The sequence below is a fragment of the Salvia miltiorrhiza genome, unplaced genomic scaffold (assembly GCF_028751815.1).
Source record: "Salvia miltiorrhiza cultivar Shanhuang (shh) unplaced genomic scaffold, IMPLAD_Smil_shh original_scaffold_447, whole genome shotgun sequence".
NCBI lineage: Eukaryota > Viridiplantae > Streptophyta > Magnoliopsida > Lamiales > Lamiaceae > Salvia > Salvia miltiorrhiza.
Window position 1 is genome coordinate 1 of NW_026651550.1, and position 27,292 is coordinate 27,292.

General features: G+C 34.9%; 5 protein-coding genes across 6 annotated transcripts; 2 read left to right on the forward strand and 3 right to left on the reverse strand.

Annotated features, from left to right (window-relative positions):
* The first annotated feature begins 2,831 nt into the window (after positions 1 to 2,831).
* Positions 2,832 to 5,366, forward strand: LOC131004644 (26S proteasome non-ATPase regulatory subunit 11 homolog). Of its 2 annotated transcripts, none has more exons than XM_057931343.1 (2): positions 2,832 to 2,990; positions 3,926 to 5,366. In XM_057931343.1, the coding sequence occupies exon 2, from the start codon at positions 3,954 to 3,956 to the stop codon at positions 5,220 to 5,222; it is 1,269 nt and encodes a 422-aa protein (XP_057787326.1). In that variant the 5' UTR covers positions 2,832 to 2,990; positions 3,926 to 3,953; the 3' UTR covers positions 5,223 to 5,366. The 2 variants fall into 2 exon arrangements, with proteins under 2 accessions (XP_057787326.1, XP_057787327.1); XM_057931344.1 differs by having other exon boundaries at positions 2,910 to 3,356.
* Positions 5,367 to 5,684: 318 nt separating this feature from the next.
* Positions 5,685 to 10,962, reverse strand: LOC131004643 (uncharacterized). The gene is made up of 4 exons (XM_057931342.1): positions 9,760 to 10,962; positions 8,162 to 9,152; positions 7,333 to 7,764; positions 5,685 to 6,108 (listed from the first exon to the last, which is right to left on the reverse strand). The coding sequence occupies exons 2-4, from the start codon at positions 9,129 to 9,131 to the stop codon at positions 5,927 to 5,929; spliced, it is 1,584 nt and encodes a 527-aa protein (XP_057787325.1). The 5' UTR covers positions 9,132 to 9,152; positions 9,760 to 10,962; the 3' UTR covers positions 5,685 to 5,926.
* Positions 10,963 to 19,122: 8,160 nt separating this feature from the next.
* On the reverse strand, positions 19,123 to 19,785 carry LOC131004647 (uncharacterized). Its single transcript, XM_057931347.1, has one exon. The coding sequence runs from the start codon at positions 19,599 to 19,601 to the stop codon at positions 19,278 to 19,280; it is 324 nt and encodes a 107-aa protein (XP_057787330.1). The 5' UTR covers positions 19,602 to 19,785; the 3' UTR covers positions 19,123 to 19,277.
* An 867-nt stretch (positions 19,786 to 20,652) lies between these two features.
* Positions 20,653 to 22,409, forward strand: LOC131004645 (dihydroflavonol 4-reductase-like). The gene is made up of 6 exons (XM_057931345.1): positions 20,653 to 20,837; positions 20,925 to 21,094; positions 21,161 to 21,355; positions 21,435 to 21,594; positions 21,669 to 21,861; positions 21,943 to 22,409. Exons 1-6 carry the CDS (start codon positions 20,708 to 20,710, stop codon positions 22,235 to 22,237), a joined length of 1,143 nt encoding a protein of 380 aa, XP_057787328.1. The 5' UTR covers positions 20,653 to 20,707; the 3' UTR covers positions 22,238 to 22,409.
* Positions 22,410 to 23,008: 599 nt separating this feature from the next.
* On the reverse strand, positions 23,009 to 27,070 carry LOC131004646 (gamma carbonic anhydrase 1, mitochondrial-like). Its single transcript, XM_057931346.1, has 5 exons — positions 26,620 to 27,070; positions 25,645 to 25,788; positions 24,230 to 24,355; positions 23,989 to 24,140; positions 23,009 to 23,665 (listed from the first exon to the last, which is right to left on the reverse strand). The coding sequence occupies exons 1-5, from the start codon at positions 26,732 to 26,734 to the stop codon at positions 23,444 to 23,446; spliced, it is 759 nt and encodes a 252-aa protein (XP_057787329.1). The 5' UTR covers positions 26,735 to 27,070; the 3' UTR covers positions 23,009 to 23,443.
* Between the last annotated feature and the right edge of the window lie 222 nt (positions 27,071 to 27,292).

Sequence of the window (27,292 nt, forward strand, 5' to 3'; positions counted from 1 at the left end):
TTCCGCTGTCAGTGTGAGTTCAAAGTGGAGCGGGAGAGCTCACTAACTCCATAGCTACAAAAACGAAACGTTATCTGTTCCTGCTGTTCGACTGTGTTTCCCATCTCAATTGTCTTCAACAGCTACGACGTCGTTGTGAGGAAGGGCATTCCCGGTATTCCACGTCTTGTTTGGCCCATCAGGCCTTTTAAAATTTTTATGGGCCGATGTATGTTTTTTAAGACTCACGGCCCAAAGTCAGGAGTTGCCCCTCTCAACACGAAATGCTTTAAATTTACTAGTATTTTACCCGTGCGATGCACGGTCTATGTATTCATACGAATTTATAATACATAGCAGTAATATTATAAATCTATACTATATTAAAACAGCAGTTTTCAATTTGAAATTGATTTCAAATCAATTTGAAATTGAAATCAATTTCAAATTGATTTGAATGGCGATTTTGTGATTCCTTCAAAAAATAATGTCATATTATATATACACAAAAACTGGATTAAATTAACTTAAATTAAATTACAACTTACAAATCCCACGTCTAAAAAAATGGAGCATGCACTAAAAACTGCATTTTTTTACGTGCAATGCATTGAGAAACTGCATATGAATTTAAGAAAGCATGCGTCTCAAAAAAAAAAAAAAAAAAGCAAATAGATTTGTGCAGCAAAAAAATTGATTTTTAATTTACTTTCTTTAATCTATACTTTAAAAAGTTAAAATTTTTATTTGAAATTGATTTTAAAATTGAGTGGTAATTTTTTAGTTATAATAAAATTTAAGGTTTATTTATAAACTATATTTTTTTCTCTTTTCTTTTTTTCCCTTTTCTTTATCTTCTTATTTTTTATTTATTTTCTTTCTTTCTAAAGTTGTGAAATTTGACTATTTATAAAATATTTAATATTCATATCAAATTAAATATCATGATAAGAGCTTTAATTTTATATATTTTATGTAAATATTTAATTTAAAATATAAAAGTTATATTTATTTAAAGATTAATTTTTTTAAAAAAAAAATCTCTCTCCTCACTTATCTTTTATTTGAATAATTTTTCACTTCTTTTTTATTTTTACTTCTAATTTTTTACTTACATTTTTTGCTTTTCATAATATCAATTTTTATTATTGTGAATTTTTCTTTATTCTTGTATATTTTTCAATATTTAGCTCAAATATATTCAAGTATAATTAATTTTCTATTATATTTATAAATATAATAATTGAGTAGGAATCAATTTTATATAAATATAAAAATATAAAATCATTTCCCGTACATTGCACGGTATGCTTCATAATTTTGATAATACTTTTAATATGAAGGTTAAAAAAAATTATTAACACCACTAACTCATTTCACACGTTCACACTAATTCAACAAAATATATTAATTACTTAGAAAACACTATTCAAATATATTTATTCAATTTGATTTTCTTTTAAATTCATCAACTTTAATTTATAAAAAAATATTCAATATGGATGTTAAATTAAAGATAATGACGATATCTTTAATTTGATGTAAAAATTATAAAAAATAAATTTAAAACCAATAAGTTATTATAGTTTAAAGTCACCAAATTATTTTTTTCTCTCTCCTCTATTATCTCCTCTCTCATTTCTCATTTTTTAAAATTCACGGTTCTTTCATTCCTTTTTCCATATTTTTTTATTTTATTTTTTATGTTTTTACTATAGATCAGTATTTTTTATATTTTACTATTTATATTTTTATTATATCAGTTTAATGCAATTACAATGATGAAACTTATATTTGTTCATTTTAGAAATCTTTAGCTTAAAAATATTTTTTTTAAGGTCAACTTTATATTAATATAAATTTGTAGATAAATAACTAATATATAGTATATCTTAAAAATCGAATTTTTAAGCTTCAAAATTACTCATTGGAAAATCAGTAATTAGAGAACCATTATCGATTTTCTTTAAAAATAAAAAATAAAAGTAAATTGAAGAGTTTAAATTTTTTAGTAGCACATTTATTTAAATTTACTGAAATTGTATACATTTTATTTTGGAAAATGAACGACACATATCTCATGTTAAACCCTTTATTTTTTCACTTTCCAATTGAAAAAAAAAATGTATACATTGTAACTTTATTTTAAAATTTGAGCATAAACAAAATGACCTCATAAATATGCATTCGAAAACTATATTAAACTACAGTTATACTATATGTAAATAAATAGTTTTGTACATCTTAGAATATTATATGATCCATAATGATACTCATTATCATCTATACTTGCTTTTGATATTTCATAATTTATTTATTTATAAATTTATACACATTATCAATTAAATCAATTAATTGCTATTTCAATAATTGAAAATTCGAATGTTTTCAGATTGATATTTTTATTGAGATTATATTGTGAATAATTTATTTTTTATTGAGATCATTTATGTTTATATATATATATATATATATATATATATATATATATTATGTTTAACATTTTTATTTATTTATTTAAATTATCGTTCAATTTCGATGATGTCGTGCATCGCACGAGCGGGCACATACTAGTTTTTGTAAGTATATTGAAGTTGTAAAATGAAATTAGAGATTATAGAAATAGAAAGTAAAATTGAGTGATTAAATTTAAATCGTGATTAATAACATTCTCACTTATAGAAGTCATCAAATATATGGTAATGAGATTTTAAACAAATAAATAAAGCTAAGATAGCTAAAGGTGGAAAATCAAATTTAAATAATAAACCCAAAAATTTTATTTGGGTGGGCTTTAATATTATAGTGGGCTTTAATATTGTAGTGGGCTTTAAGGAACAACTACTACTTCTTCACAATTATTGCTCATTGACCAGCCCATATCTTTTTTTCTTTTTTTCTTCACAATTATTGTAGTGGGCATTCATATCTGTTTTTCTTGATATTTCGTTCTTCAAGCAAAACAAACCCAGCCGCGAAAACGATCGTCGACGGGCGAAGAAATTGACCAGGTAAAAAATTCGAATCCTGATAGCTACTTTTCCATTGCTCGTTGAATCGGTTGTAGTTCTTCGAATCCTTATAGCTACTTGTTGTTGTTAACTGAAACACGATGTTGTTCTTCTCCATAGAAATGTATAGATACACCATTTTCTTGTTCTTGCTAATGATTGATTTGCTCTTTCTGGAAAAACCTATATTCCTGAATAACACTCAAATTTGTTGCCTTAAAAGAAATATAAGCCCTAAAATTTACACTACAATTATTTGGTACCTCTGCACGATTAATTATTTCGAATCATTTCTGGAAAAATCAATTTTCAAGCTTCACAATTTCTCTCTCTTCGCCGGCGGTGGATTTGCTCTGAGAATTACTGGTAACTTTTCCTCGTTTTGGATTTTGACTGTGATTATTGTATTGTTCTCTATTTATGTTTGTATTCTGCGAGTGCTACGGATTCGTAATTTTCTGTTTCTGTTCCGTTCCCCTTACCCTAAATGCCTACTTGAAAATTGAGAGATTTTATATTCTTGATTGATATATTTGAGTGGAAGTAGTTGTGAAATTGAAGTTTAATTGCTTGAAGCAGTAGTATCCAGTGCTATTCATAACTTCAGCTGAAATTTTAATCTTGAAATTTATGGAGAAATGGGATCTGGTAGGATAGAGGGAGGAAAATTTGAGGAACCGTGAGAGAATGCTTTCATTGTCTTTATGTCCTTTGGTTTTTGTTTGATTTCCTGTTAAACAAGATTGTTATTGCCTCGGATTTTGGTTTTATGTTTTTTTTTTTTTTTCTCTCTTTTGAATTTCTGAGTAGAAGTCTCATTGAGCAATGATTTTATGGATCAGTTTCATTTACTTTTTTTGTTCTGCTAGTTAGTTTTGACATTGTTGGAGATTTAGTGGTGGTTTTCTTAGTAACTATGGGTTCAAATCTGGCAGAAACCTCCCCCATCTGAAAGCGGTAACTATGTCATCCCAACATGTTCCTGCAACTGAGGATTCGATTAGTGCTGCTAAAGAGAAAACTGCGGCTGTGGCTATCCCTATCCTTTATGGGATCCTTGAAGATCCTTCATCTTCTTCAGAAGCCTTAAAGATCAAAGAATTGGCTATTACCGACCTATCAGATCGTCTGAGGGAAGTTGGTCGAGCAGAAGAACTACAGAACCTACTGACTAAATTGCGGCCTTTCTTTTCTTTGATCCCAAAGGCAAAAACTGCAAAGCTCGTCCGTGGTATTATTGATTCAGTTGCTAAAATTCCTGGGACCTCTGATCTCCAAATCTCTCTTTGCAAGGAGATAGTGCAATGGACAAGGGCTGAAAAGCGAACTTTTCTCCGACAACGAATTGAGGCTCGGCTCGCAGCTCTTCTGATGGAAAGTAAGGAATATTCAGAAGCACTGAATCTTCTTTCAGGTCTCATTAAGGAGGTTAGAAGATTAGATGACAAGCTACTGCTTGTGGAAATTGACTTGCTTGAGAGCAAACTCCATTTCGCCTTGAGAAACTTGCCCAAAGCCAAGGCTGCACTTACCGCTGCAAGAACAGCAGCAAATGCAGTATATGTGCCTCCAGCACAGCAGGGCATCATAGATTTGCAGAGTGGAATTCTCCATGCAGAAGAGAAGGACTACAAAACGGCATACAGCTACTTCTTTGAAGCATTTGAAGCTTTCAACACTCTCGGAGACCCCCAGGCAATTTACGGCCTTAAGTACATGCTTCTGTGCAAAATTATGGTGAACCAGGCTGAGGATGTGGCAGGAATTATATCATCGCCCAAGGTTGGTTTGCAATATAAAGGGCCAGAACTAGATGCGATGAAAGCCATTGCTGATGCTCACTCAAAGCGCTCTCTGAAGCTCTTTGAGACTGCGCTGCAGAATTTCAAGAATGAGTTGGATGAAGACCCCATTGTCCACAGGCACCTTTCTGCCCTCTACGACACACTACAGGAACAGAATCTCTGCAGGTTGATCGAGCCATTCTCAAGAGTAGAGATAGCCCACATTGCTGAATTAATCGAATTGCCATCTCACCAAGTTGAGAAGAAGTTATCTCAGATGATTCTTGATAAGAAGTTTGCAGGGACTCTAGACCAGGGTGCTGGATGCCTAATCATATTTGATGATCCCAAGACTGACGCAATCTACCCAGCGACTTTGGAGACTATATCAAACATGGAGAAGGTTGTGGACAGCCTCTATGCAAGGTCGGCCAAAATAATGGCATGAGGATGACATGGCGGCATACAACTTTTCTTCTTAGCGATTTATGTTCCATGAATCAAGACCCTATTACTTTCGTCATGTTCTTCTAATCTTTGTACCCTTCTTTTCTCTGGCATCGATTGCAGCATCGTATTTGAACTTCTGGCATTTCATGTGCTCCATATTTCATTTTGCTGGTTTCATTATGCTAGTACTTTCCTTTGATAATGGCCAAACGGAATTTTATTTGTGAACCCATAGAAATTTTCAAGACGACGCATGGAAATGATCTCTTCAATAATAGATGAACCCTCAAGTACTTCATTATATGATGACATTCTTGGTTTTATAGAAATATCAAATCAGCCATTAAAATTGTTGGCTGGGTTAGCCAACTTGAGCATTGGCGGAATTGAGTTAAGGTTCAAAAATATATAAGAAATTTCATTCCGTTTTTAAGCACAAAAAAAAAAAAAAAAATCGACATGCAAAGTCAATCGGTTACATTCTTTCTCTATTTGAAAACACAAAATACATATGTTGGCATTTGAATTGCTTCTGTATATAGCTGTCAGTAGCTATGTTTTTATTACATTTATACAACCTGCAATAGCAGAGATTGCGCAACAAACAGGAAGGCAGAGAGCTGGTATTCACAAGATGGTGTTTAACCCCTTGTTTTTCTATTATTATGACTACTATTATTCCTACAGTGTGGCTGGTCGACTTCACTTGTTTGAGCCACGGTCCATCTCCGAAGCTTGTGCCGAGCTTTGGGAAGACGATCCTTTTCCGCTGTGTAAATAAGAGTACACTAAGACGCCCGATCCAAGCGTCAACACGGCGGAAATTGAACCCCAGATCCATCTCTGTCTTTTTTTCCTTAGTTGCCTGAGTCGCCTTGCTGTTTCTGCACAAGGTCAGGAGAGATGAGATGAGAACACTAACATCAACATCGAAAAGAGGAAAAACAACATCTATAAGATTTTCACAATCATAAAAACTGCTACTCTTCAGAGATCTAAAAAGTGCCTGACTAAGTTAATTCTATAACAAACGAACATCTTAAGAGGTCTTACTAACAAAACCAATTCCGTAACGAAGTGACTACCTTACACCTAGACATACATCACAAAACTATGAGCACTTGTTGAGCTGTTAGAGACCGTCTGGCTGGTTTGGAACAGTGATACAATGATTAGTAAGTGCGATATGAACACCAATCGTTTTATACCTTCATCTCTAAGGCCACCAACTACAACTATTCGGTGACACTATTTTTTTCTTTTTCTTTTTCTTTTTCTTTGAGGGGTTAATTCTCTGCTTTGTATACATAAATATGCATGATAGAGTAGAAAGATAAACCACATAAAGGATATCTATCTGAAAATATATAGAAACAGTCGATACAAATATGAATGTAAGACATCTTTAAGACAAAATCAAAAGTAATCATTGATTTCAAAAACCATATGATAGAGATGAGGATATAGAGAGACAATAACAAACAACTTAAAGAATCTTTTGCATGGTAATATAGCAGAAATTAGGAAGGGAAGATTGAAGAAGATGACGAGCTTAGACTTAACAATAGGTGAGAATATCATGAATCGATAACCAGCCATGGTACACGTACATGCATAGGACAAAAAAGATATATGGGGATATGAAGAGAATGTCAAAGCTAGGGCAGATACCTCTGTTATAACTGGACCAATATATATATATACGAAATTCAATAAATTGATAAAATTTTCGCTCCCTCCAGGATTCGAACCCAGGTAAATATTCACCCCTCTAGATAAATATCAGCCATAGGATTTAAAAATCTAACGTTACAGATTCATTATCATTTGTCCATTCTCATTTGATCTTCTCCCTATATATATATATATGTAGGTATTTAAGTATATAAGTAAAACTCCAAGAGAACTCTATCTTTTGTTTGTTTCACTTATTGCATAAAATAAAATAAAAAAATTAAAGAACCAGGTCTTACCTTGGCTGCATATGCAGATAACATGAACTCGAGTATTTGAAACTAGCAAACACTTCTTTTGTCCATGTTATTCTATGCAATAAATATAGGTAAAACCTAAGCTCAAAGCAAAAAAGAATGGCTTTAGAAACTCACCTACGACTTCTTGGTTTCTATGAGACATCTCCTGGTTCACAGCTTCAAAGTAATGAAGCCTATCCCACAAGCGAGCAATTTCAGAGTTCTTTAGCTCTATTTGTGCTTCCATCTCCATCTCAACTTCAGCCTTTGCAACTCCCCTCCCAATTGAATTAGACACGAAACGGGCAAGATAGACTTGTTGGCATATCTCAGCTGCTGTATCAGCAGGTTCTTCACCCTCCTCCAAAGCGGCTGGATCAACAGGAAGATTCAGCCCCACAAGAGATAATTGTTCACGGATCCTCTGCCATTGACTTCGCATATTATTTAGGTTTTCCTCTGCTTGCTTCCTCTTTTCAATCTCCATCAGCAAAGTCAATTTCATTTCTCGCAGATCTGTTTCAATATCAGGCAATGGAAGCTGCTGCCCACTTTCTGTCGACAATTCTGAGTCACGACCACACAACCAAATCATAAACAGCTCAGTCCAAGTTAGTGAAATAACCACATTACAGCATTTGAAAGTTAATAATAATAAGAAGAAGAATACTCTATTTCACTCAACCCTCCCACAATCCCATCTGAACCATCTCCAAAATGGGGAAAATGAAGCTTTCCTCTATTTATGAAGAAAATGTTTTAATTTGATTCATAGAGCAATGTACTTATGTGAGAATGCCTTCATATATTATTAAATTGCAGAAGAAAAACATGCCACGTTAACACGTACTGACATAATCAGTAAAAACGAGATAATCTGCATTTCACTTTAATAGCCAGGTATACCATATACTCGAGGAGCAAGAAAAATAAAAATGAAGAGTAAGGGGTAAAAAGAAGGCACCTTCCCAAGCATCATAGAACTCAGTCAGTGGAGTTGACTGACTCAGAGACCGTCCAGCTCCACCATTACCCTCATTTTCACCAATGCCCTTAAGACTCACTGAGTCCTGTGGATCAACTGGACTACCAACCACATCACCATATTTCGTCACACCATTTTGCCCCACTGGACTATTTGCAAATGTACTGCTTCCATGTTTGCCATTATAAACACCAGTCAAATCCTTTTCTTTGGCATCTCCAGTACCAGAAGGACTAGCTTTGTTATCCGTGGTAGAATCCATGACCTCTGTAGGAACACTAATGTCATCCTTACATACACTTGGTACACCTTTTTCAGCACTACTCGCATTCTCATGCACCTTGGTCTCATCAGATTCATTATTCCAACTTGTAACATCATATTCAGAGAAACTCTTCATGAGTCGTGGGCCCCGTCGCTTGTGATTAATAATGTAAGGTGATGGGGGAAATGAAGATGGGGAATCTGGAAGCGGGGTCGATTCGGGGGTGGCATAGAGTGCTGGTGAGATCCGAGTCCAATGGTGCTCTTTATCTACAACGGTTGTAGTGGGTGCACTATTCTTCTTATTAAGGTTTGCATGAGAAGGAATAGCAACTCCCCTCTCTAGTTTCGCATTCGGAGGCACACTAACTCCCCTCTCCAGCTTTGTATTAGGATGGACACCAACTCCCCCTTCCAGCTTTGTATTAGGAGGAACACTAACTCCCCTGTCCAGCTTTGGGTTCGTGGGAACATTAACTCCCCTCTCCGACTTTGGATTTGGAGGAATGCCGTATCCCCTTTCCACCACTGAGCTAGGAGCATCCATTGCCCTAATTTCAATAGTGTTAGAAGTGCTACGTCTCCTCTCAAGTTTTGAGTCAGGAGAATTTCTTGCTTGCACCATGGACTTTGCAGCTCCAGGTTCTATCAGTCTATCAAACGCTATAGCTGTAAATGTCGGCATGGCTTTCCAGCATCAAACAATCTGCACAGACAAATGAAAGACATATTCATGACTTCAAACAACATCAAACCACTAATGAAGTCATTTCTCACTGAAAACATAATATTGAAGTCACAAATGAGCTCCAGCAACACCCCCAAAAAAAAGGGTACTAAAAGGTTCCGCAACAACAAAAAGGAAATGCTAAGCACATATTCGAGGAACCTATCCCATAAATTCATCTAAACCAATTCCATCCTCAAATTTATCTGCAGAAAACGATCAAAATAAGAAAATTCACAGCCTCTAGCTCATTCTTAATTGATAACGGAGCGTTTTCAAAGCTAAAAAAATATTGATGAATTGAATTGTTTTTATTTTTGTCTCTTTGCTAAACCCCATATAACACCAAATCCGAATAACCGTAAGAGCTAAATCTTCAAAGCAAAAAATAAAATAATCCCGACGATAAAACCGTAAAATTCACCCCAATACACCGAAAAGATGACCCCAAATCCGAAGACAATAACTTTCCGCCAAAAAAAACCATAAAATTCGCATTGAGAAAAAATCCCCGCGAAGCAAACCGTCGAAACGATCGATTCATCTGAGCGAGAACAAATGGAAATAAAAAGGAAATGAAACTCACCGCCGGAGAAGAAACAAGACGGAACCCTTGATGAAGGGAACAAGATATAGGCGTTCATATAAATAATTGTAGATTTATCCGTGCAGGTTTAATGGCGTGGCACACCAAGGATGGATCCATGAGCTGTGTTACATTCGCGCAAAGCGAGAGAACGGGATATCTGGATACAACACTCTTTCTCTCTCTTCTTCTTCTTCCCCAAGAAAAGTTTTTCTTGAATAATAAGTATGTTGAAATTTGAAATTAGTGTGCGGGTGGTGGCGAATTTTCTGCTCTTATTTTTCATCGGCGCATGCCTCTTTTCTCCCACCACCGTTTCCCATTTTGTGAGTATTGTCTAATTTGTAGGAAAATTGTGTTATCTGTAGTATTATATGGTTCAAATAAAATAATGAATTGTGTTTTATTGGTTCGATAAATTGCAGGACTCAAATTTATCTTGTTTTCAGCTATAATTTTTTTTTCTTTCTTTCTTTTAACGAACTACAATTGAGTTTTGGAACTTTGGTTAAATTTATTTGAGCTATTTAATTAAGTTTGATTATATACATCAATTATTAAACATTCAAAAACTTTTCATTATACGTGCCAAATTTAAGAATGTCCATATACAAAATTATCCATTCCGGTAACAAAAACTAAAAAGCATTAATCTTAAAAATTAACCAATTTTTATGCAAGAAAATAATTTTGTCTCTACCATTATTTTTTTTCAATACACTCTTCTTCTCTTTCGCTGTGAGCCTGTGACACGCACGGGGATGGAAGGTGTACCCGGGAGAGCTACATATCTGATTTGATCTAAAAAATAGAATCAATGCAACATTCAACAGATCTGATCAATGAAATATTATGCATTAATTCAGCGTGCTAAACTGATTTGAAGAGCACAGAGAAATGAAAGGTCGCAGTGTGGAGGGAGGAGGAAGTTGCGAGCAGAATCGTTAAAAGTCGAATGATCATGTAGGAGGCAAAGCTTCGACCAACATCGACGGTCTACATGAAGTCCCCCCAACCAGTTGTTGCGACAGCAGCCGGAGAATCAATATGCCGACGGAGCAGAGGGGATCTGTGAATCTCTCTCTCTCTCTCTCTTTCTATAGCGAACGAAATGAAATTTGTGGATAAATTATTGTCGATTTAATCAAATATTTGAGGTTGTGTGTTGTCAAATTGTTGTGGAGATGAGTTTGTATTGTTATTGTTCTTAAATTCACAATTGTATCGCTAGTGTTGGTTATAAATTCGAGTTTTAAAGCTCGAATTCACAATTAGGGATGGCAACGGACCGGATCTGGACCGGATCTCATCAATCCCAGATCCAGATCCGTTTTTATCTATCAGATCCAGATCCGGATCCAGATCCGCGGATCTAAAATTTTTGGATCCAGATCCAGATCCGTCAGATCCGCGGGTCCGCGGGTCCAGATCCATGGATCTAATATTTTTAAATTAAATTAAAAAAATAATCAAAAATTCACATAAACATGGCTGAATCTGTCGAAAATGGCTGAAATCAACAATTTATCTAGCAAAACTAACAATTTAATGGCTGTCAAATCAACAAATCTAACAATAAGTTTCAAATATAGTCATAAATCTAACAATTTATCTAACAAAATGGCTGAATTTCGAACACATCAATGCCTCAATCTAACAAATTTCGAACACATCAATGGCCAACCTTAGATTCTGAGCATCCTATGGTGGAAATCTACATCCGGCCGACGGCGAGTAAAAGATGAAGCTCTGGCTGTTATGGCGGTGGCGAATGGTGCGGCGCAGCGGCGAGATGGTAAAGCTGACGGAGTCGGGAGGCCGTTTTGAGGCTGTAAAAGAGAGGGTGTGAAAGGGAGTTGGGCAGATAGTGTAAAAGAGAGAGACCGGCGACCTGTAACTTCGCCGGCGATCTGGATTGCGAGGGAGGCCGGCAGGGTGAGGCTGGGAGGGAGATAGGCAGGGACGCAGGGTGAAGGAGGCTGGAACGAACTGCAGGGAGGCTGTAGCTTCGCCTTCGCCGGCGAACTGGATTGAGAGGAAGGGCGGCGACCTGGCGGCTGGAGTGGAGAGGCCGACGCATTTTAAGAAATGAGAGGGAGGACCTAGAGAGGGAGGACCGAGAGAGATGGATAAAATAGAAACTAGGGTTTACAATTCTAATTTGTGTATTATTATTAATTTTTAATATATTTAATATTATTACTAAATTAAATATAAAAAATAAATAATATATATTAAAATAAACGGGTCCACGGGTCGGATCTGGGTCGGATCCGGATCTAAAATTTTAAGATCCAGATCCAGATCCGTTTTAAAAAATGAGATCCAGATCCGGCCCAGATCCGTCGGATCCAAAAAAATGAGATCCAGATCCGTAAAAACGGATCTGGACCGGGTCCAGGATCCATTGTCATCCCTATTCACAATTAGGAATAGACTTATTGTGAATTCGAGTTTTAAATTTATAATTTTCAATTATGAATAATCTTAGTTGTGAAATTCAAGTTTAAAAACTCGAATTAATTTTGAAGTTTTTTATGTGAAAGGCAAAATTGTAATTCTGGTTAATTTTTAAATTTTTATCTTAGTTCATGGTTTTTAAATTTACTATTTTAATTTAGATATTTTTAAAGTCCAACTCACTTTTTTATTTATATTAAAAATTTTGCTATCTCACTCATTTCCCAATCAAACTTAATGCCGAAGTGGTTGTTTGAAATTTTAAGTGTTCAAATTCGTCAATATCGTTTTACAAAGATAGTAAAATGAGCGAGATAACATCATTTCAGATGGCCACTTCAATTCTAAATTTGGTGGGAAACTGATTAAAATAGCAAAATGAGAAAGAAAAAAAAATATAGTAAAATAGCTTTAATACAAAATTTAAAATTTGTATGAATTTTGTTAAGTTAAATAAAATTATACTCCCTTCATCCCAGCATAGTATGCTCACTTTCTTTTTTCGTCTATTTCGCAAGAATATGCAACCTATTTTTTTACATGACTTCACCATTAAATTCTTATTTTTTGTCTTCACTTTCAATATTTATTTACAACCTTTTTTTTTCTTTCTAAAAATAGGATTAATAATGGTCCCTCTTTGTGACTCGAACCCTCGGCCTATTGGTTGGAGGGGAAGCGTCTTACCAACTTAGCTGCGCTTCTTTGTGTTACAACTTTATCAATATGGCTCATCATTATTTCTCCACTTCACTCTTAAGTGATCCTCTTTTTTCACTCATAATATACTCACCTAATATTTATTAAAATTAGTACGCCCACCCATTTGATGCACGGTAAGCATTAAAATTGAATCAATATTTTAAGTAAATCAATATAAATATTAAATGATTGAAACATAAGTAAATGCAATTTTTTTAATTCACACTGATTACTCAATAAACAATCTAAAACTAAAAATATTAATTTTTAACTTTGTATTTTAATAATTAAAAAAGATTCAACTAGTTAAGTTTAATTGATAATGAGTATAAATATATAGATTTATGAAAAATCAAAAAACAAGTATAAATTAATGAGCATCGATTGTGTGTCAATATGATATTCTAAGATGTACAATATCATCTATTTACATATAGTTTAATAGTATATTTTTGGGTTAATAGCAGAAAAATACACAAAGTTTCATCAAATTTGCATTTTGCACATGGCCTTTAAAATTAGCTTCATTTAACTGAATATATGTGAGTTGAATATTAAAAAAATAAAAATAATAAAGAAGAATTCACAATAATAATATTGACATTATGAAGAGGCAAAAAAAAGTTAAAAATAAAAATAAAAATAAAAAAGAATTATAAAATAGATTTATTCAAAACAAAAAGATAAGAGAGGAGAGGGATTTTTTTTAAAATTTTAATGGGCAAATAGCGCCAAAATTCATATAGTTTCCCCGAAGACGCATTTTTTCCCTTGACCTTTAAAATTCTTGTTAAAATCCTTGACCGTTGCTCCGATTCTCGTTTTTTCCTTAGTGACGTTTTTCGACCATTAATTAGATGACGTGTCACCAACGTGGCACACTTATGCTGAGTAGATTAATTAGAAGTTAAACGACGTCGTTTTGCATCTAACCTAATAGCGTCAAAATCCCTGAAGTTTGGCGCGATTCTCGTTTTTCCCTTGACCTTAAAATCTCGCGTGAAGGACAGAGAGGGGGATTCAAAGGGTGTTTCAGTTTGAGGGAGTACAGACGAAGGACGAGGTCGACGCTCATCGTCAAGGATACAGCGGCGGCGGCCTCGTGCTTGTGTGTCCGTGTGCGTAGGTCCAGATGTGTGGGCGTGTTTGATAGAGAGAAGAAGGGCACTTGAGTAAAGAGAGAAGAGAGGGGTTAGCGAGAGAGAAGGTCGGCGGCCTGATCGCCGCGGCAGGAGGAGAAGAGATGAGAGGGGATCTGTAAAGAGATGAGAGATGAAGACGAAGGAGAAGGTCGGCTGAAGTTCCAGTGGGAAGATGAAGATGAAGACATGGATTGGGTGTTTTTTTTTCTCAAGAACCCTAATTTGAGAATGATTCAATTTTGCCCTCAATTTTTCGATTGGATTTAATTTAATTCCCTAAATAGACATAATACTACGCCGTTTCACGTTATAACTTAAACTATGTCGTTTGCTTCGCCGACAACTTAATCTTACGTGGCTTTCTGACAGCCATGTCAGCATTAGTTAAATTGCCGATCAATTTTATGGGAAAAACGAAAAACGAAATTAAGTTCAAGGATTTTAACAAGAAATTTTAAAGGTCAAGGGAAAAATGCGAATTTGGGGAAACTATAGGGATTTTGGCGGTATTTACCTAATTTTAATCTTTAAATAAATATTCCCTCTGTCCCATTTAGAGCAACTCCAGCCCAGATCCTTGGTGCCGGATCGAGCTGCATGAAATGGAAGGTGGCGCAACTAGATGGCTCGAGGGCGGCAATAATATTGGTGCCGAGGCACGAAGGAAAAATGGGCTTTTGCGTGATAAGCACGCGCCCAAAAAAAATTATTTAAAAATCTAGAAGAGATCATTGGCTGATTGAGAAAGGACAACTGCAAATGCAACAATGCCTTCGTTTTTATTTTTATTTTTTTTAATACCTATATATATATCCCCATTCTTCACATTTTCATTCCCATTTCTTCCATTCTTCTTCCATATTTTCTTTTTCTCTCTAGCAAAATGCCTTCATCCTCATCGTCATCTTCACCACCTTCGTCCTCATCATCCCCAAGCGGCGACGAGCGACATACTCAAGAGTTCGCCCAACTTGTGTCACAATTTTACCAAATTGTTGATGCAATTGGTCAGCTAGAAAACCCTCCAAGGCGAAGGAGAGTGAAGAAGAAAGCTTACATTCATCATGATCGTGAAGCTGGAGCAAAACGTCTCGTTTTGGTCCAATTGAGCCTTATAAAATTAGTGTAATTTTTATTTTTATTATTGTATTCTAATTAAATATTTTATTTTATTTTAATTAATGTAATGTTGAATTTTTAATTTTAATGAAATGTTGATTTTTAAATTAAAAGAGTAAAAATTAGGATTAATTGGAAATGAAGATTTTAGCGCAACTTATAGTACCAATGCACTTGAGAGGGATGGCGCTAAGGTAGTGACCACCAATTAACGTCATGATAACACTCATATTTCCATGATTTTTAGTGTTCATACGATGTCAATTTTATAGGGAATTGAGTGTTGGATGGTTGTTTTGTGCTTATATTGCTTTATCTCGTGAAATATGATACTTGCTCGAACTTTGATGGAATTTACAGGAATCTTGAGATCGAATTTGGAAAACTTGTCTGAAATAGAAGTTGTAGTTCGTTCCCGAGAGGAGTTCGTGAGCGCAAACGGATTGCAAATCGGAGTTTGAACAAGGAAGATATGGCCAAAACAAAAACGTCGCGCGCAAAAGTCCAGAAACGGCGACCCACCGGTGTAGGTCGCCGAAAACCGACTTTTTGAAGAGGAAAATCGGCAATCGCCAACTAGGTCACTACGAGTTCCAGGTTCGGCGAGCACCGATTTGAGTGATTTTGAAGGCATAAAACGGCAACCCACTCAGCGATCGCCGAGTTGGTCGCCGTTACGTCCATTTTTTCGAGTTTTTCCGTTTTTAGAGTTATTTTTTGGTTCAAACTCTGTATTTTACCCTGGCACTATATATAAGTCTTCTTTTGACCTATTTAGGGCTCCCAACTTTAGTTTTCAGTTCTTTAGCTTTTATTTTTCATTGTTTTCCAGTTTTGAGAGCTTGGATTTGATTTCTGTAAAGATTGAAGATTCAAGATTATTCTTCCAGTTTTATTCAGAGTTTTATTTAATTCAGTTTTTACAATTATTTTCTTATTAATTATGTTTATGTTTTTACTATGTCTGGCTAAGTTCTTTATCTGATTCTAGGTTTGTAAATAGTTAATTAGATTCATGTGATTAATTTGTTAATACCTTTTTGTCTTCCAGTTTATGATTCATAATTCCTGGCGCTTGATTTTCTTGTGGATTATCTGGCCAATAATTTGCATGTGTAGCTATTCAGTTTGAGACCTGACGGAGATAACTGTTTAGCGGATTCATGAATATATGATATGATTTTAACCTTGAGACCTGACGAAGATAGGTGAATCATAGGGAGCTATTGGGAGTTAGTAGATTATCTTGAGACCTGACGGAGATAGATAATTTATTAATGTATGATCTTTGCTTCTCTGACGAGAGTAATTGATTAAATGTGTGATCTCTCATCATAACTAAATTAAATTGATAAATAGGATTAATAGGTTGATTGTGTGGATTTAGTTAACGACTTTACTACCCTAGGATCAGTTGCTTTATCATTTGATTTCTTTACCTGAATTTTATTTGCTATTGTTTGCAATTTAGTTTTGATTAAATCTTCTTCCTATATCGATTGCCTGGATACTGTGATTGTTTAGATTAGGAGTACTTAGAGTCATTTCGTTTATCAGTCCCTGAGGATACGATACTCGGTTACTTTTTATATGTTACAATTATACTGTACTAGTTGCAGTTTGCGTTGCTAATAAAATAGTGATCATGCCACCACTATGCGCCAAGGGCTGAAGATGCTTTTATATTGGCACACTTTTATTTTTAGTTTGTCACATTTATAATGACACTTTCCAAAAATAGTATGTGGTACTACCATCTTTACATACATAAAATAAGTGGTTCATACCCACTTTACACTTTTAACCCTTTATTTTTAATCTTCGTGCCAAAAGCAAATATGCCAATATGTATAAATGGGACGGAGGGAGTATAATTTTTATATTTTAAATCAAATATTTGCATAAAACATATCAAATTAAAGCATATCAAATAGTATTTTATAATTAATCAAATTTCACAATTTTAGAAAGAAATAAAACAAAAAAATAACAAGGTAAAGACAAAGGAAAAGAAAATAAAAAGAAAAAATATAATTTATAAATAAATTTTTAATTTTATTATAACTATAGAATTATCATTCAATTTTAAAATTAATTTAAAATTGATTTCAAATTGAAATATTCACTTTTTATATATACTTCATTCGTCCCAATTTTTAGTATCTAATTGAGAATGACACGAGTTTTAATAAAATGATTGGATGTATTGTGAGTAAAATAAGGATCTCATATTTTATGTAAATGTTAAAATAATTAAAGTGGAGTAAAGATCTCATTTATTTTTATTAAAAATGGAAATAGATACAAAAATATGAAATATTAAAAAAAGAAGATAAATATTAAAAGTTAAAGACAGAGGAAATACTTGATTTTGCTCATTGGAGCTATATTATAGATTTGTCTCCTTGGGGTTCGGCAACGTTACTTTTTCATCAAGTCTAATTTTAAACAACAATTTGATGATGCAATAACATCACCAAAAGATTAAATTACAGTGAACAAAATAAAATAAAAGTCATTGAAGAAGTCAAGTTCGACCACCCAACCCAATTAAAGTAACTGTGAAAGTCAAGAAACCAATTTATATAAGCAGCAGCAATGTTGTATAGATTGTAATTTAATTTGTTTAATTATTTGATCTAATTTATGTTAGTTTAATTATTGAATTTAATTAATTTATTATAATACATATTTACCTTTATTGATATGATATATAACTTGCATCTTAAAAAAAATTACTCCCTCCATCTACGAAAAAATGTCTTAATTTGTCATTTTGGTCTGTCTATAAAAGATGTCCTAATTTATTTTTAATAATAATTTGTTAGTTCCTTTTCTCCATTTACTAACTTGTGGGCCTCTTTCTCGACTCATTAATTTTATTAATTTTTTTTCTCTTTTCTTAATTTGTGGGCCCATTTTCTCTACTCACTAAATAAATAACATAAATTTTATTAAAATTTGTACCACCCTTTCTTAGGACATATTTTCGTGAACGGAGTGAGTATATAATTTCAAAAAAATTGAATTTGTTTATGTCTAATTTATAGTATTAACTTTAAAGTTCATTATTTCCAAATATATATTTTTTCTTAAAGTTGTGTATACTTTAATAGATAAATTTATCCATGGAAAAGGATGGATAACAAAAATTTATGCATTTAAATGTCTCCTTTCTTTTCCAACATTTGACACAAAAATATTTTTTCTTCCTTATTTTCACTTCAAGGGTGGATAATATTATCCCTTCATTTTTGGTGTGATAATATTATCCACCCTTGAAGTGAAAATAAGGAAGGAAAAATGCTCTTGTGTCAAATGTTGAAAAAAAAAAGAAATATTTCAAAGTATAAATTCTTATTATTCATCTTTTTTCATGAATAAATTTATCTATCAAACTAAACGCAGCCTAAATGAATGAATGTCAAAGCTAGATTATTGAGTGAAACTCATGTGTTCCGACGAGGTCCAGTCAATTGGCTTAACGTGTGAAAACTAAATTAGCTCTTTATCTTCCACACACAATAAATAAAGCCAATCATCATCATACTGTTACAGATATGGCCGGTCGTGTCATTAAATAAAATAAAATAAAATAAAATAAGAATTAGACCAGTCCACCTATTTTTCCTCTTTCAATTTTGATTCTACACCCCTTCCGCAATATGCTAGTGCAATTGTGATATTCTAATTTAAATTTTGTGGATATTATCCAAAATACATTTACGAGCAGTGAACATTTAGAAGGTGGGAGAAATTGAAATAATAGTGATTAAAAGAGATAATCGAATCTCATCGTGTTTTATTCTTCCCTTACCAAAGAAAATGATTGATAACCACTATCATTTGTTATTAAAGTTTGAAAAAATGGGTTGCTCTTCTTAAACCACACATACATCCTCCCATTCAATGCAACTTATAGAAACAAAAGTCCAAATCAAAAACCAAGGATACAGTGAACTTAGGAAATAATAATTGTGACAATAACAATCACCCAAAAAATTTAAAAGTGAGAATGAGTATGTGAGTGGTCGAAACATATATTTGAAGCTAGCTAATTAACTGAAAAAACAATATTGATAGAAAATATTATGATTATGTATAATACATAACAGGCCTGTTTGCGGCCATGTCCCATGCTCCTCCTTCCTTGACATACTCCAAATACCTCGAGAATTCCGGCTTCGCCGTCGCCTTCTTCCTCCGCTTCGTCTCGAAAATACTGAAAAAGGGGTGAACTTTGCCAGCCTTCTTCGCTTCTTTCGCCGCCGCGGTAGCTATCCTTTTCGGAGAGCTGTTCACTTTCGTGGTAGGCAAGCTTTTCGTTCTGCTCAACTTAGGCACCAACGACGCCTCGTCTCCGTCGCCCAGCTGCTCATAGCCCCGCCGGTTCCGCCGTATGCTCAGACCTCTAAACATTGACCTTTATCAACGGTTATGATGAGAGAGGTTGGTGAAGAGTGAAGATAGGTTTTTGGCGATGAGGCTGTTTCTATATATGATAGCATCTTATCACTATTTTTTATGTTTCTTAATTTCTGATTATAGTAGTCATGCTTTGACCTTTTCTTTGGCTTACTAAGTAATCATTATTTATAGTAGGTATATATCGACTGATTCTTCCTACTTACTATAATTTAATCTCCTCATCCATTCTTTAATTAAATGTAAATGTGATAAATTATTGTTTGGTGGGGACCCATGAAATTGTGTAATAATGCCGATCAGAGTGGATATTCTTCTAAACAGAGAGTTCGAATTTTGAGTTTTATGATATTGAGCTTAATGCATACGATTCAACAATTTAATCTTCTATTTTATAATTGTATCATATATCTCTTACATATACAACGAAGGATTCTAATATATTAAATCATTTCGAAAACTCTATAATTAACAATTGTTAAAAAATGCAATTGAATGGGGATAGCGTACAATCACCATGACTAATAAAATATGGAGTAGTACTTAAAAATGAATAATAGAAAGAGTTGGGTACATGATTTGCAGGCTGAGTTTTCCTTTGTTGACTTATTGGTGGTGAGCCATCCATCCCCACGCTTGAAGAGTGAGTGAGTCCATACCAATAATTGGACCAAAAGGTTTACTATTTTTATTAGAATTTTAGTGCATTAATTAAATCACAAAAGACGTAAAACATGCTCAAAAGGGGGAAATCATGCGAAATGTTATTAAAATAAAGAATACGTGAAAATATTTTTTCTTCTGACAAGAAAAATAATTTAAATAACTACTATTTGTGGGTGGGCTCTAACAAATTCGGTTCGTGTGAGAAAAGTAAAACTTGAAGTAATAATTACTCCATTTGTTAGCTACTAACGTTTAGAAGAAACTACTTTACCCAGCAAAATTTGGGTGCGTGAATCGGTGAATGGTGAGTAAAGTCACGTGGTTATACAACAAACTATGTGGATTGTGATATATGGCATGTTATAAATGAAACAATCTTGTTCACCATTTTTGGATATATCCCAAGATTCACTGCATCAAATCACTTTGTAAAAATGCCGCTAGAAACCACCCCTCCATCCACCACCGTATGTGTCACCGGAGCATCCGGCTTCATCGGGTCATGGCTCGTCATGAGACTCCTGGAACGTGGTTACATTGTTCGTGCAACTGTTCGTGATCCCGGTATAGCCAGTCGTCCACCAAAAGATACTCATTTCATCGAGTGTAGTATTTATAAAGGTCGAATAACGATATTGTTTGTGGTTGCAGAGAACTTGAAGAAGGTAAAACCCCTAATAGAGTTACCAAAAGCAGATACAAACTTGACACTGTGGAAAGCAGACATGAACATTGATGGAAGCTACGACGAAGCAGTCCAAGGTTGTGAAGGGGTGTTTCACATGGCCACTCCCATGGATTTCGAATCCGATGATCCCGAGGTATGAAGATTCTCTTCTGTAATTCTACATGTGTTAATATTGAAATGATGGCATCTACAACAACAGAATGAAGTGATCAAGCCTACAATTGATGGGATGTTGAGCATAATGAGATCATGCGCCAAAGCCAAAACTGTCAAGAAAATAATATTCACAAACTCAGCTGGGACACTGAATGTTGAACAACACCAAAAGCCTGCCTATGATGAAACAAATTGGAGTGATCTGGAATTCATATACTCCAAGAAAATGACTGGATGGGTGGGTTGTTTTTCTTTCTACCAGCAGTTGGTGGGGATATTCACTATTTTTAGCACTAAATTTTTCTTCTTTCCTGCAGATGTACTTTGTGTCTAAAATCTTGGCAGAGAAAGCAGCCATGGAAGCAGCTAAAGAGAATAACATAAACTTCATCAGCATCATACCACCAGTGGTGGTTGGACCCTTCTTCATGTCTGCATTCCCACCTAGCTTAATCACAGCCCTCTCCCCCATTACTGGTGAATTTCATGTATCTGGTGTCTGTGTACAGTTTAAGACGACTTTCGACTAATATTTTCCTCAATTTAACTAGGGAATGAAGCTCACTACTCCATCATAAAGCAAGGACAGTTTGTCCATGTAGATGATCTATGTGAGGCCCATATATTCTTGTTCGAGCACCCTACAGCAGAGGGGAGATACATTTGCTCCTCACATGATGCAACTATCTATGACATAGCAAATATGATCAGAAAAAATTGGCCCGAATACAATATCCCCATTGAGTAAGCTCAGTCTCAGATTTGGCTGAACTCTAAATTTTAAGACAAATTTACAGAAGAAGAGGATTGTGTTTTCATGGACAGGTTTGAAGGCATTGACAAGGACATACCTGTGGTGAGTTTCTCCTCCAAGAAACTGGAAGGAATGGGGTTCTCATTCAAGTACACATTAGAGGAAATGTTTAGAGGAGCCATTGACAGCTGCAGAGAGAAAGGATTGCTGCCGTTTTCTACTCAAATCCACACCAATGGAGAAAACAAAGAATCCACTTTGAATTCCCAGGAAAAACATACTGGCATTGACAATCAAGAAAAAGAGTTGCATTCTATAACCAAGGAAAAACACATGACAGCAGGCGAGAATGGCAAATGTGATTGAATCTAGAATGTGCACAACATCGTGAAGATGTGTTGGTCTACTGTTTTCAAATAAGTCGGCGGTTATTATGTTGAATATCACTCCCTCTCCCCCATCACCATCCTACAAGAATTAAACAAAAACTATCTTGCAGTGTAATGATGCTATCTTTTAAGCCATTTCAGTTTTTCAATATCACAGAGTACCAAATGTAAGGAAACAAGATGGTGTTAGTGTCACAGTGCAATATAAACTCCAATCAGAAAATCACAGCAATTATGTAATTCGGAATCACCTTTAAGATAGACCAGCTTCTTTTGTGATATATTATGCTCTAGTTTTATTAAGAGCAAAGTTGAACAGTAAATACTGCAACAAACTAACAATATGTAAGAAAACTCACTTATTATGTATCAAATGCCTCAAATTGCCACCAGCTGAGTGCAAAATGGTACTCCCTCCGTCCACAATATATTTGCCACATTTTGGATGGCACGGGTTTTAATAAAATGTGAAGAAAATTGTTAGTGGGGTGAGGGTCCCACTTTAAATGTGAGTGGAGATGTGTGGACCCTACTACCATAAATGGAAGTGGCAAACTTTTTGTAGACGGACCAAAAAGGAAATTGTGGCAAATTTATTGTGGACGGAGGGAGTATTTACTAGAGCTGAGCTGAGGCGTGATTATAGGTCTAAGGGTTGAGAGTAGTGAGTAGAAGCAGAAGCAGCACATATCCAGCAATGTATATTTGTGCTAAGAAAATGTTACCATAGTGTCAAAATTTATCAAGATTTCAGCAAAAAACAATGGAATGATGCCTCCCATTATTGCTAAAAGAATACACCAATTTCATAGGCTACTCGTGCCATGTATGATTTTTCTTGTAACCCAATATCATATTCTCAGACATGATAACTCATCTACCTGATGTCTCCCCCCATATATCAAAAGAAAGGGCAACTAATAAAGTTGAAACAGATAATCATGAAAAGAACAAGCAATATCTAAGTGTTTCATTAGCGGAAGACGAAGAGGGTCGTGCATAAGAAACACTTTGTACCAGGATTGATCCTCTGAAACTTCAGCCTGGCCCCAGAATTTATTGGAAGCAATACTCAGGCATCTTCTTGGAATCCATCGGAAACAAAAAAAGAAAGAAAAAAAACAAAGCGGGAACGTGTTCCATATTAGGAAGCTCTTTAACCTTTATTGATCTGAAGTTCTGGTTATGCCTGACCGACAACACCCGATTTTAAGTCATATTCTCCATCCTGCCCAGAAAATTTCTTCTGAAGTACCTTTTCAAGCTCTACTTTGTCAAAGTCCTTAGCATTTTCGGCAGCATGAGCTTCTGCTAGGTTTGCATAATTGGTAGCTGACTGAGATATGAAAGCGATTTCATCATCTGTGAGATTCCTCAGGAATTTGGCTGGATTTCCTCCCCATATCTGGTATTGAAAGCTCACATTCAGAAAATACTCTTCAATTGGCATCTTATAAACGACCCTTTCTCTTTGTTTAATTGGTCAATATTGTTAAATTAATGGAATCACTATTTAGATATACTCTGGGTTGCAATTTAAGTCACTGATTTGAAGCCAACATGAAAGGATGCTGAATGCCTTAATGAATACGTTTAAGCAGCTATTAAGATATGTTAACATGAATTCCAGAAAGATAGTGTTTCACGCAATTAGTGACACTTCTATGCATATTTTTCCGTTTTCATAAGACAAGATAATAAACTCGCTCATCAGTGTGTCTTACTAACCTCTCCAGAGGGTATTCTTGTATTCTGTCTGACAAGAGCTCCAGCAGCGACCATTGCATGTTTCTCAACAACCACCCCATCAAGCAATGTTGCACCCATACCAATGAATGCTTCATCCTCTACGGTACAGCTGTGCAAGACAGCACTATGCCCTATAGAGTCCAATGTGCAAATTATCACTCGGGATCAAGAAATTTAGAGCATGAAATATTATCTGAGAATGTCGTCTGACGATACAAACCAACAGTAACATTGTCCCCAATATGGATGGGCAAGACTTTCCCAGTAAGATTAGATTTAGCTACATGAATAAGAGAGTTATCCTGTATGTTGGTTCCAGCTCCAATGCTAACACTGTTCACATCACCTGCATAGCCACCATTTCAACCTGAATAAGAGAAATATCACACAAGCACACCATGCCTAAAGACTAGGACTGAACCAGCAGCGATGACACAAACAACCAAAACACATCCAGATGGATTGTATTTACTTTCACTATGTTAAACCTTGCACTTGTGTGCCGGAAACATTCTTTATTCAGTTTAAGAAATTGAATTTTTTGTAGAGAAGAAAATATCAAATAGAAGCATAATAGTTAATGCTACTCCATCTTTCACCACTATCCACTCAGGCTAATAACATGAGAGATTTTGGTATTCATTATGTTGGCTTTCTTCATTCTCTTCCATCAAATCTTGACCCAAACAGACCATTTACTGAATGTACACGATGAAGTAAGGAATAACAGAAACAATAATGTCCTCACAAATGTGATTTTAAGCTTCCTCTGTATATCATCAATGAACATATGAAGAGTCTGGGGAACTTGACACAAAAGACAAGCAATTGCATAGACACTTCAGTGATAATAAGAAAAAACAAAGCACCACAGGAAATAGAAAATTAATATGGTTAAGAAGCTCGCTGAAATCAAATGGAACGCTGAAGAAACTTTTATGTTTCTATTTTTTTAATATTTTTTATTTTGGATGATGTCAATCCATGAGCTAAAGATTACTAACCAAAGAGGTCAGCAGACCTCAAAATAAAAAAGGTTACAAAAGATCATTAAATAGTCACATTTGAATAGGAAGTAGGAACCATAAGCATTTCAGATACATCAAAATGAAATATAGAGCATTTTGAGTCCATGGCCTATCAGATGGATTCTAACGTGACCTTCATCTAACACAGGATGGTTTTAGTTGGGTTTGAAATAGCTCAGGGTATCAGCGTATACACCAATAGCTAAGACTTCAAGAAAGGTCAGTGTCTAATGAGAGAATACATGGATGACTCTGCATGAAGAACATGCTACAGTAAAATACTTGCTATTTACTTGACCAAATACTGGTTACATTCCACTTTCTATCCCCTCATTAGACTCTAATTACTATAATTAGTATTAAAAATTATTTAAATTGATCAAGTATGGAGTAGATGAAGAGATACATTAAGTTTAGAGAGTGAGAAAATAGAACGAGTTCTTAAAATTTAGTGGTAATAAATAGTACTTCTTGGTCCTAGTGTAAAAGCTTAAAACATCTTATATTTTGATACAAAGGGAGTAGTAGTTATTTATATACAGAGACAGCAATCATATTCAAGTTAAAACATGGCAAGAAGCTGCATTTGATTCATCAAAGACCATACCTCTGACAACACATCCGTACCAAATGGAGGAGCTTGGTCCAACATAAACCTCCCCAGTCAGTGATGCACTAGGGGCCACAAAGGCATTCTTAGCAACCAAGGGGGCTTTGTCAAATAAGTTCATGAGTGTTCTATGCCTTGACACTGGAAATAAATTGTTGTGTGTTAAATATATCCTAAGATTAACAAAACAAATAGAATAGACACAAATGTTAATCTACATCCAATTATCTATACATGCGCAAAGAGAAAGACAGATACACTGTGGATTTTATGATAAATCACCACAACATTCTTTCCATAGAGGCACAAAAGAAATTGAAAAACAAACTATAGTTATGTGGTTCCATGTCAAACCTGCGTCAACACCCTTTCTATCTATCTCCACTCCTCCAAAAGGTTAGCATTTTAATAAGCAAGAGAAAAAAGTGACTGGTCTGTTAGACTTCAGTAACCGATGAAATGACACTGATTCAGCAACACCAAAAGGGTCAACAAGATGGGGAGCTTAAGATACAAGAAATATATAATTTGCCTAGAGCAAATGCTCGCTAAACTAGCAGGTTACAAAGATGAGGTATGGATTAGTCCCTCCTCCACAATCCCATCTTCTTTACAGACCCGTAGAAACGGTAACTCGCGGAGCCAACGTACTTCTGATTTAGGTCATCTACTTTTCTAAATTAAAACCCAGAAACGGGTAGGGGAAGAAAAAAAAAAGTTGCATTCCATCATTCAGACCCATCTTTCACCGTCTTACACATTCCCTAGATCAAAGGTTTCTCTCACACAGCTTAATCGTTACCTCACCGAAACATAACCGCAGCGCCTCGCTCGATTCGCAAATTCAAAACCGAGTCTTCAAAACCCCGACCTCATTTTTCACCGAAAACTAGATGAATATAAAAATGCCGGCAGCAGAGAGCTAAAAAACGATCTACTGGGTAAAGCAAAGGAGGGAGATTGCAAGATTACATTGTTCTTGGAAAAGGTAGTTGCCCTGGAGGCGGGAGCCGAGGCGATCGAGGGCTTGGCCGGTTTCCCTAACCCAGAATCCGACGGCGTAGAAAGCTCTTCCCAAAGTGCCCATCCTCTTGTTGATTTCTTCACCGAATTGGATGTTTCCGGTCTAGGGTTGTGAGATTGGGGGTGATTTGCAGAGAGAAATAGCAAGTTTGATTAAGGGTGGGAGACTACACTGTCCGTCACTGAATAAATGAATATGGCCCAGTGAGTTCAGCTGAGTACACTTCCGAGTTACCCGCACATCTTCATTCCACACCTTTTCTCATTTTCTTATTTTCTTTATTTTTTTTAAACATTTGTTGTGATTTACAAAATCGATTGAAATTGGCGAAATTAATTATCGAAAAAGTTAATTAAAAAAAAATTATCGAAAAAGTATATGTAAATTAGTCGATCAGCCACCTTAATAATATCGTTACAACTTTTTTATTTGCAATTTTCCTACAATCATGGCATCTTTAATTTATCAGAAATACAACGACGTTGATTTTGTAAACCACACTCCACAACATATTATGAAGGTCACGTTATTGGTGTCAAGATTTAAAAGTCATGTTATAAAATTATTGGAGTATTCTAAAAAACATCACTCTGTTGTAAATATATCTTATAGATATATCTT

Excerpts from the sequence above, each read along its gene's own strand:
- LOC131004644 (XM_057931343.1), top strand. The coding sequence starts at position 3,954 with ATGTCATCCCAACATGTTCCTGCAACTGAGGATTCGATTAGTGCTGCT.
- LOC131004643 (XM_057931342.1), bottom strand. The coding sequence starts at position 9,131 with ATGCCGACATTTACAGCTATAGCGTTTGATAGACTGATAGAACCTGGA. Across the intron at positions 7,765-8,161 it reads GTTCTATGATGCTTGGGAAG|AATTGTCGACAGAAAGTGGG; the intron begins GTGCCTTCTTTT and ends GTCGTGACTCAG. Across the intron at positions 6,109-7,332 it reads TAGAAACCAAGAAGTCGTAG|AAACAGCAAGGCGACTCAGG; the intron begins GTGAGTTTCTAA and ends GACCTTGTGCAG.
- LOC131004647 (XM_057931347.1), bottom strand. The coding sequence starts at position 19,601 with ATGTTTAGAGGTCTGAGCATACGGCGGAACCGGCGGGGCTATGAGCAG.
- LOC131004645 (XM_057931345.1), top strand. The coding sequence starts at position 20,708 with ATGCCGCTAGAAACCACCCCTCCATCCACCACCGTATGTGTCACCGGA. Across the intron at positions 20,838-20,924 it reads TGCAACTGTTCGTGATCCCG|AGAACTTGAAGAAGGTAAAA; the intron begins GTATAGCCAGTC and ends TTGTGGTTGCAG. Across the intron at positions 21,095-21,160 it reads TCGAATCCGATGATCCCGAG|AATGAAGTGATCAAGCCTAC; the intron begins GTATGAAGATTC and ends CTACAACAACAG.
- LOC131004646 (XM_057931346.1), bottom strand. The coding sequence starts at position 26,734 with ATGGGCACTTTGGGAAGAGCTTTCTACGCCGTCGGATTCTGGGTTAGG. Across the intron at positions 24,356-25,644 it reads GTACGGATGTGTTGTCAGAG|GTGATGTGAACAGTGTTAGC; the intron begins GTATGGTCTTTG and ends GTGGCTATGCAG. Across the intron at positions 23,666-23,988 it reads CAAGAATACCCTCTGGAGAG|ATATGGGGAGGAAATCCAGC; the intron begins GTTAGTAAGACA and ends TTTCAATACCAG.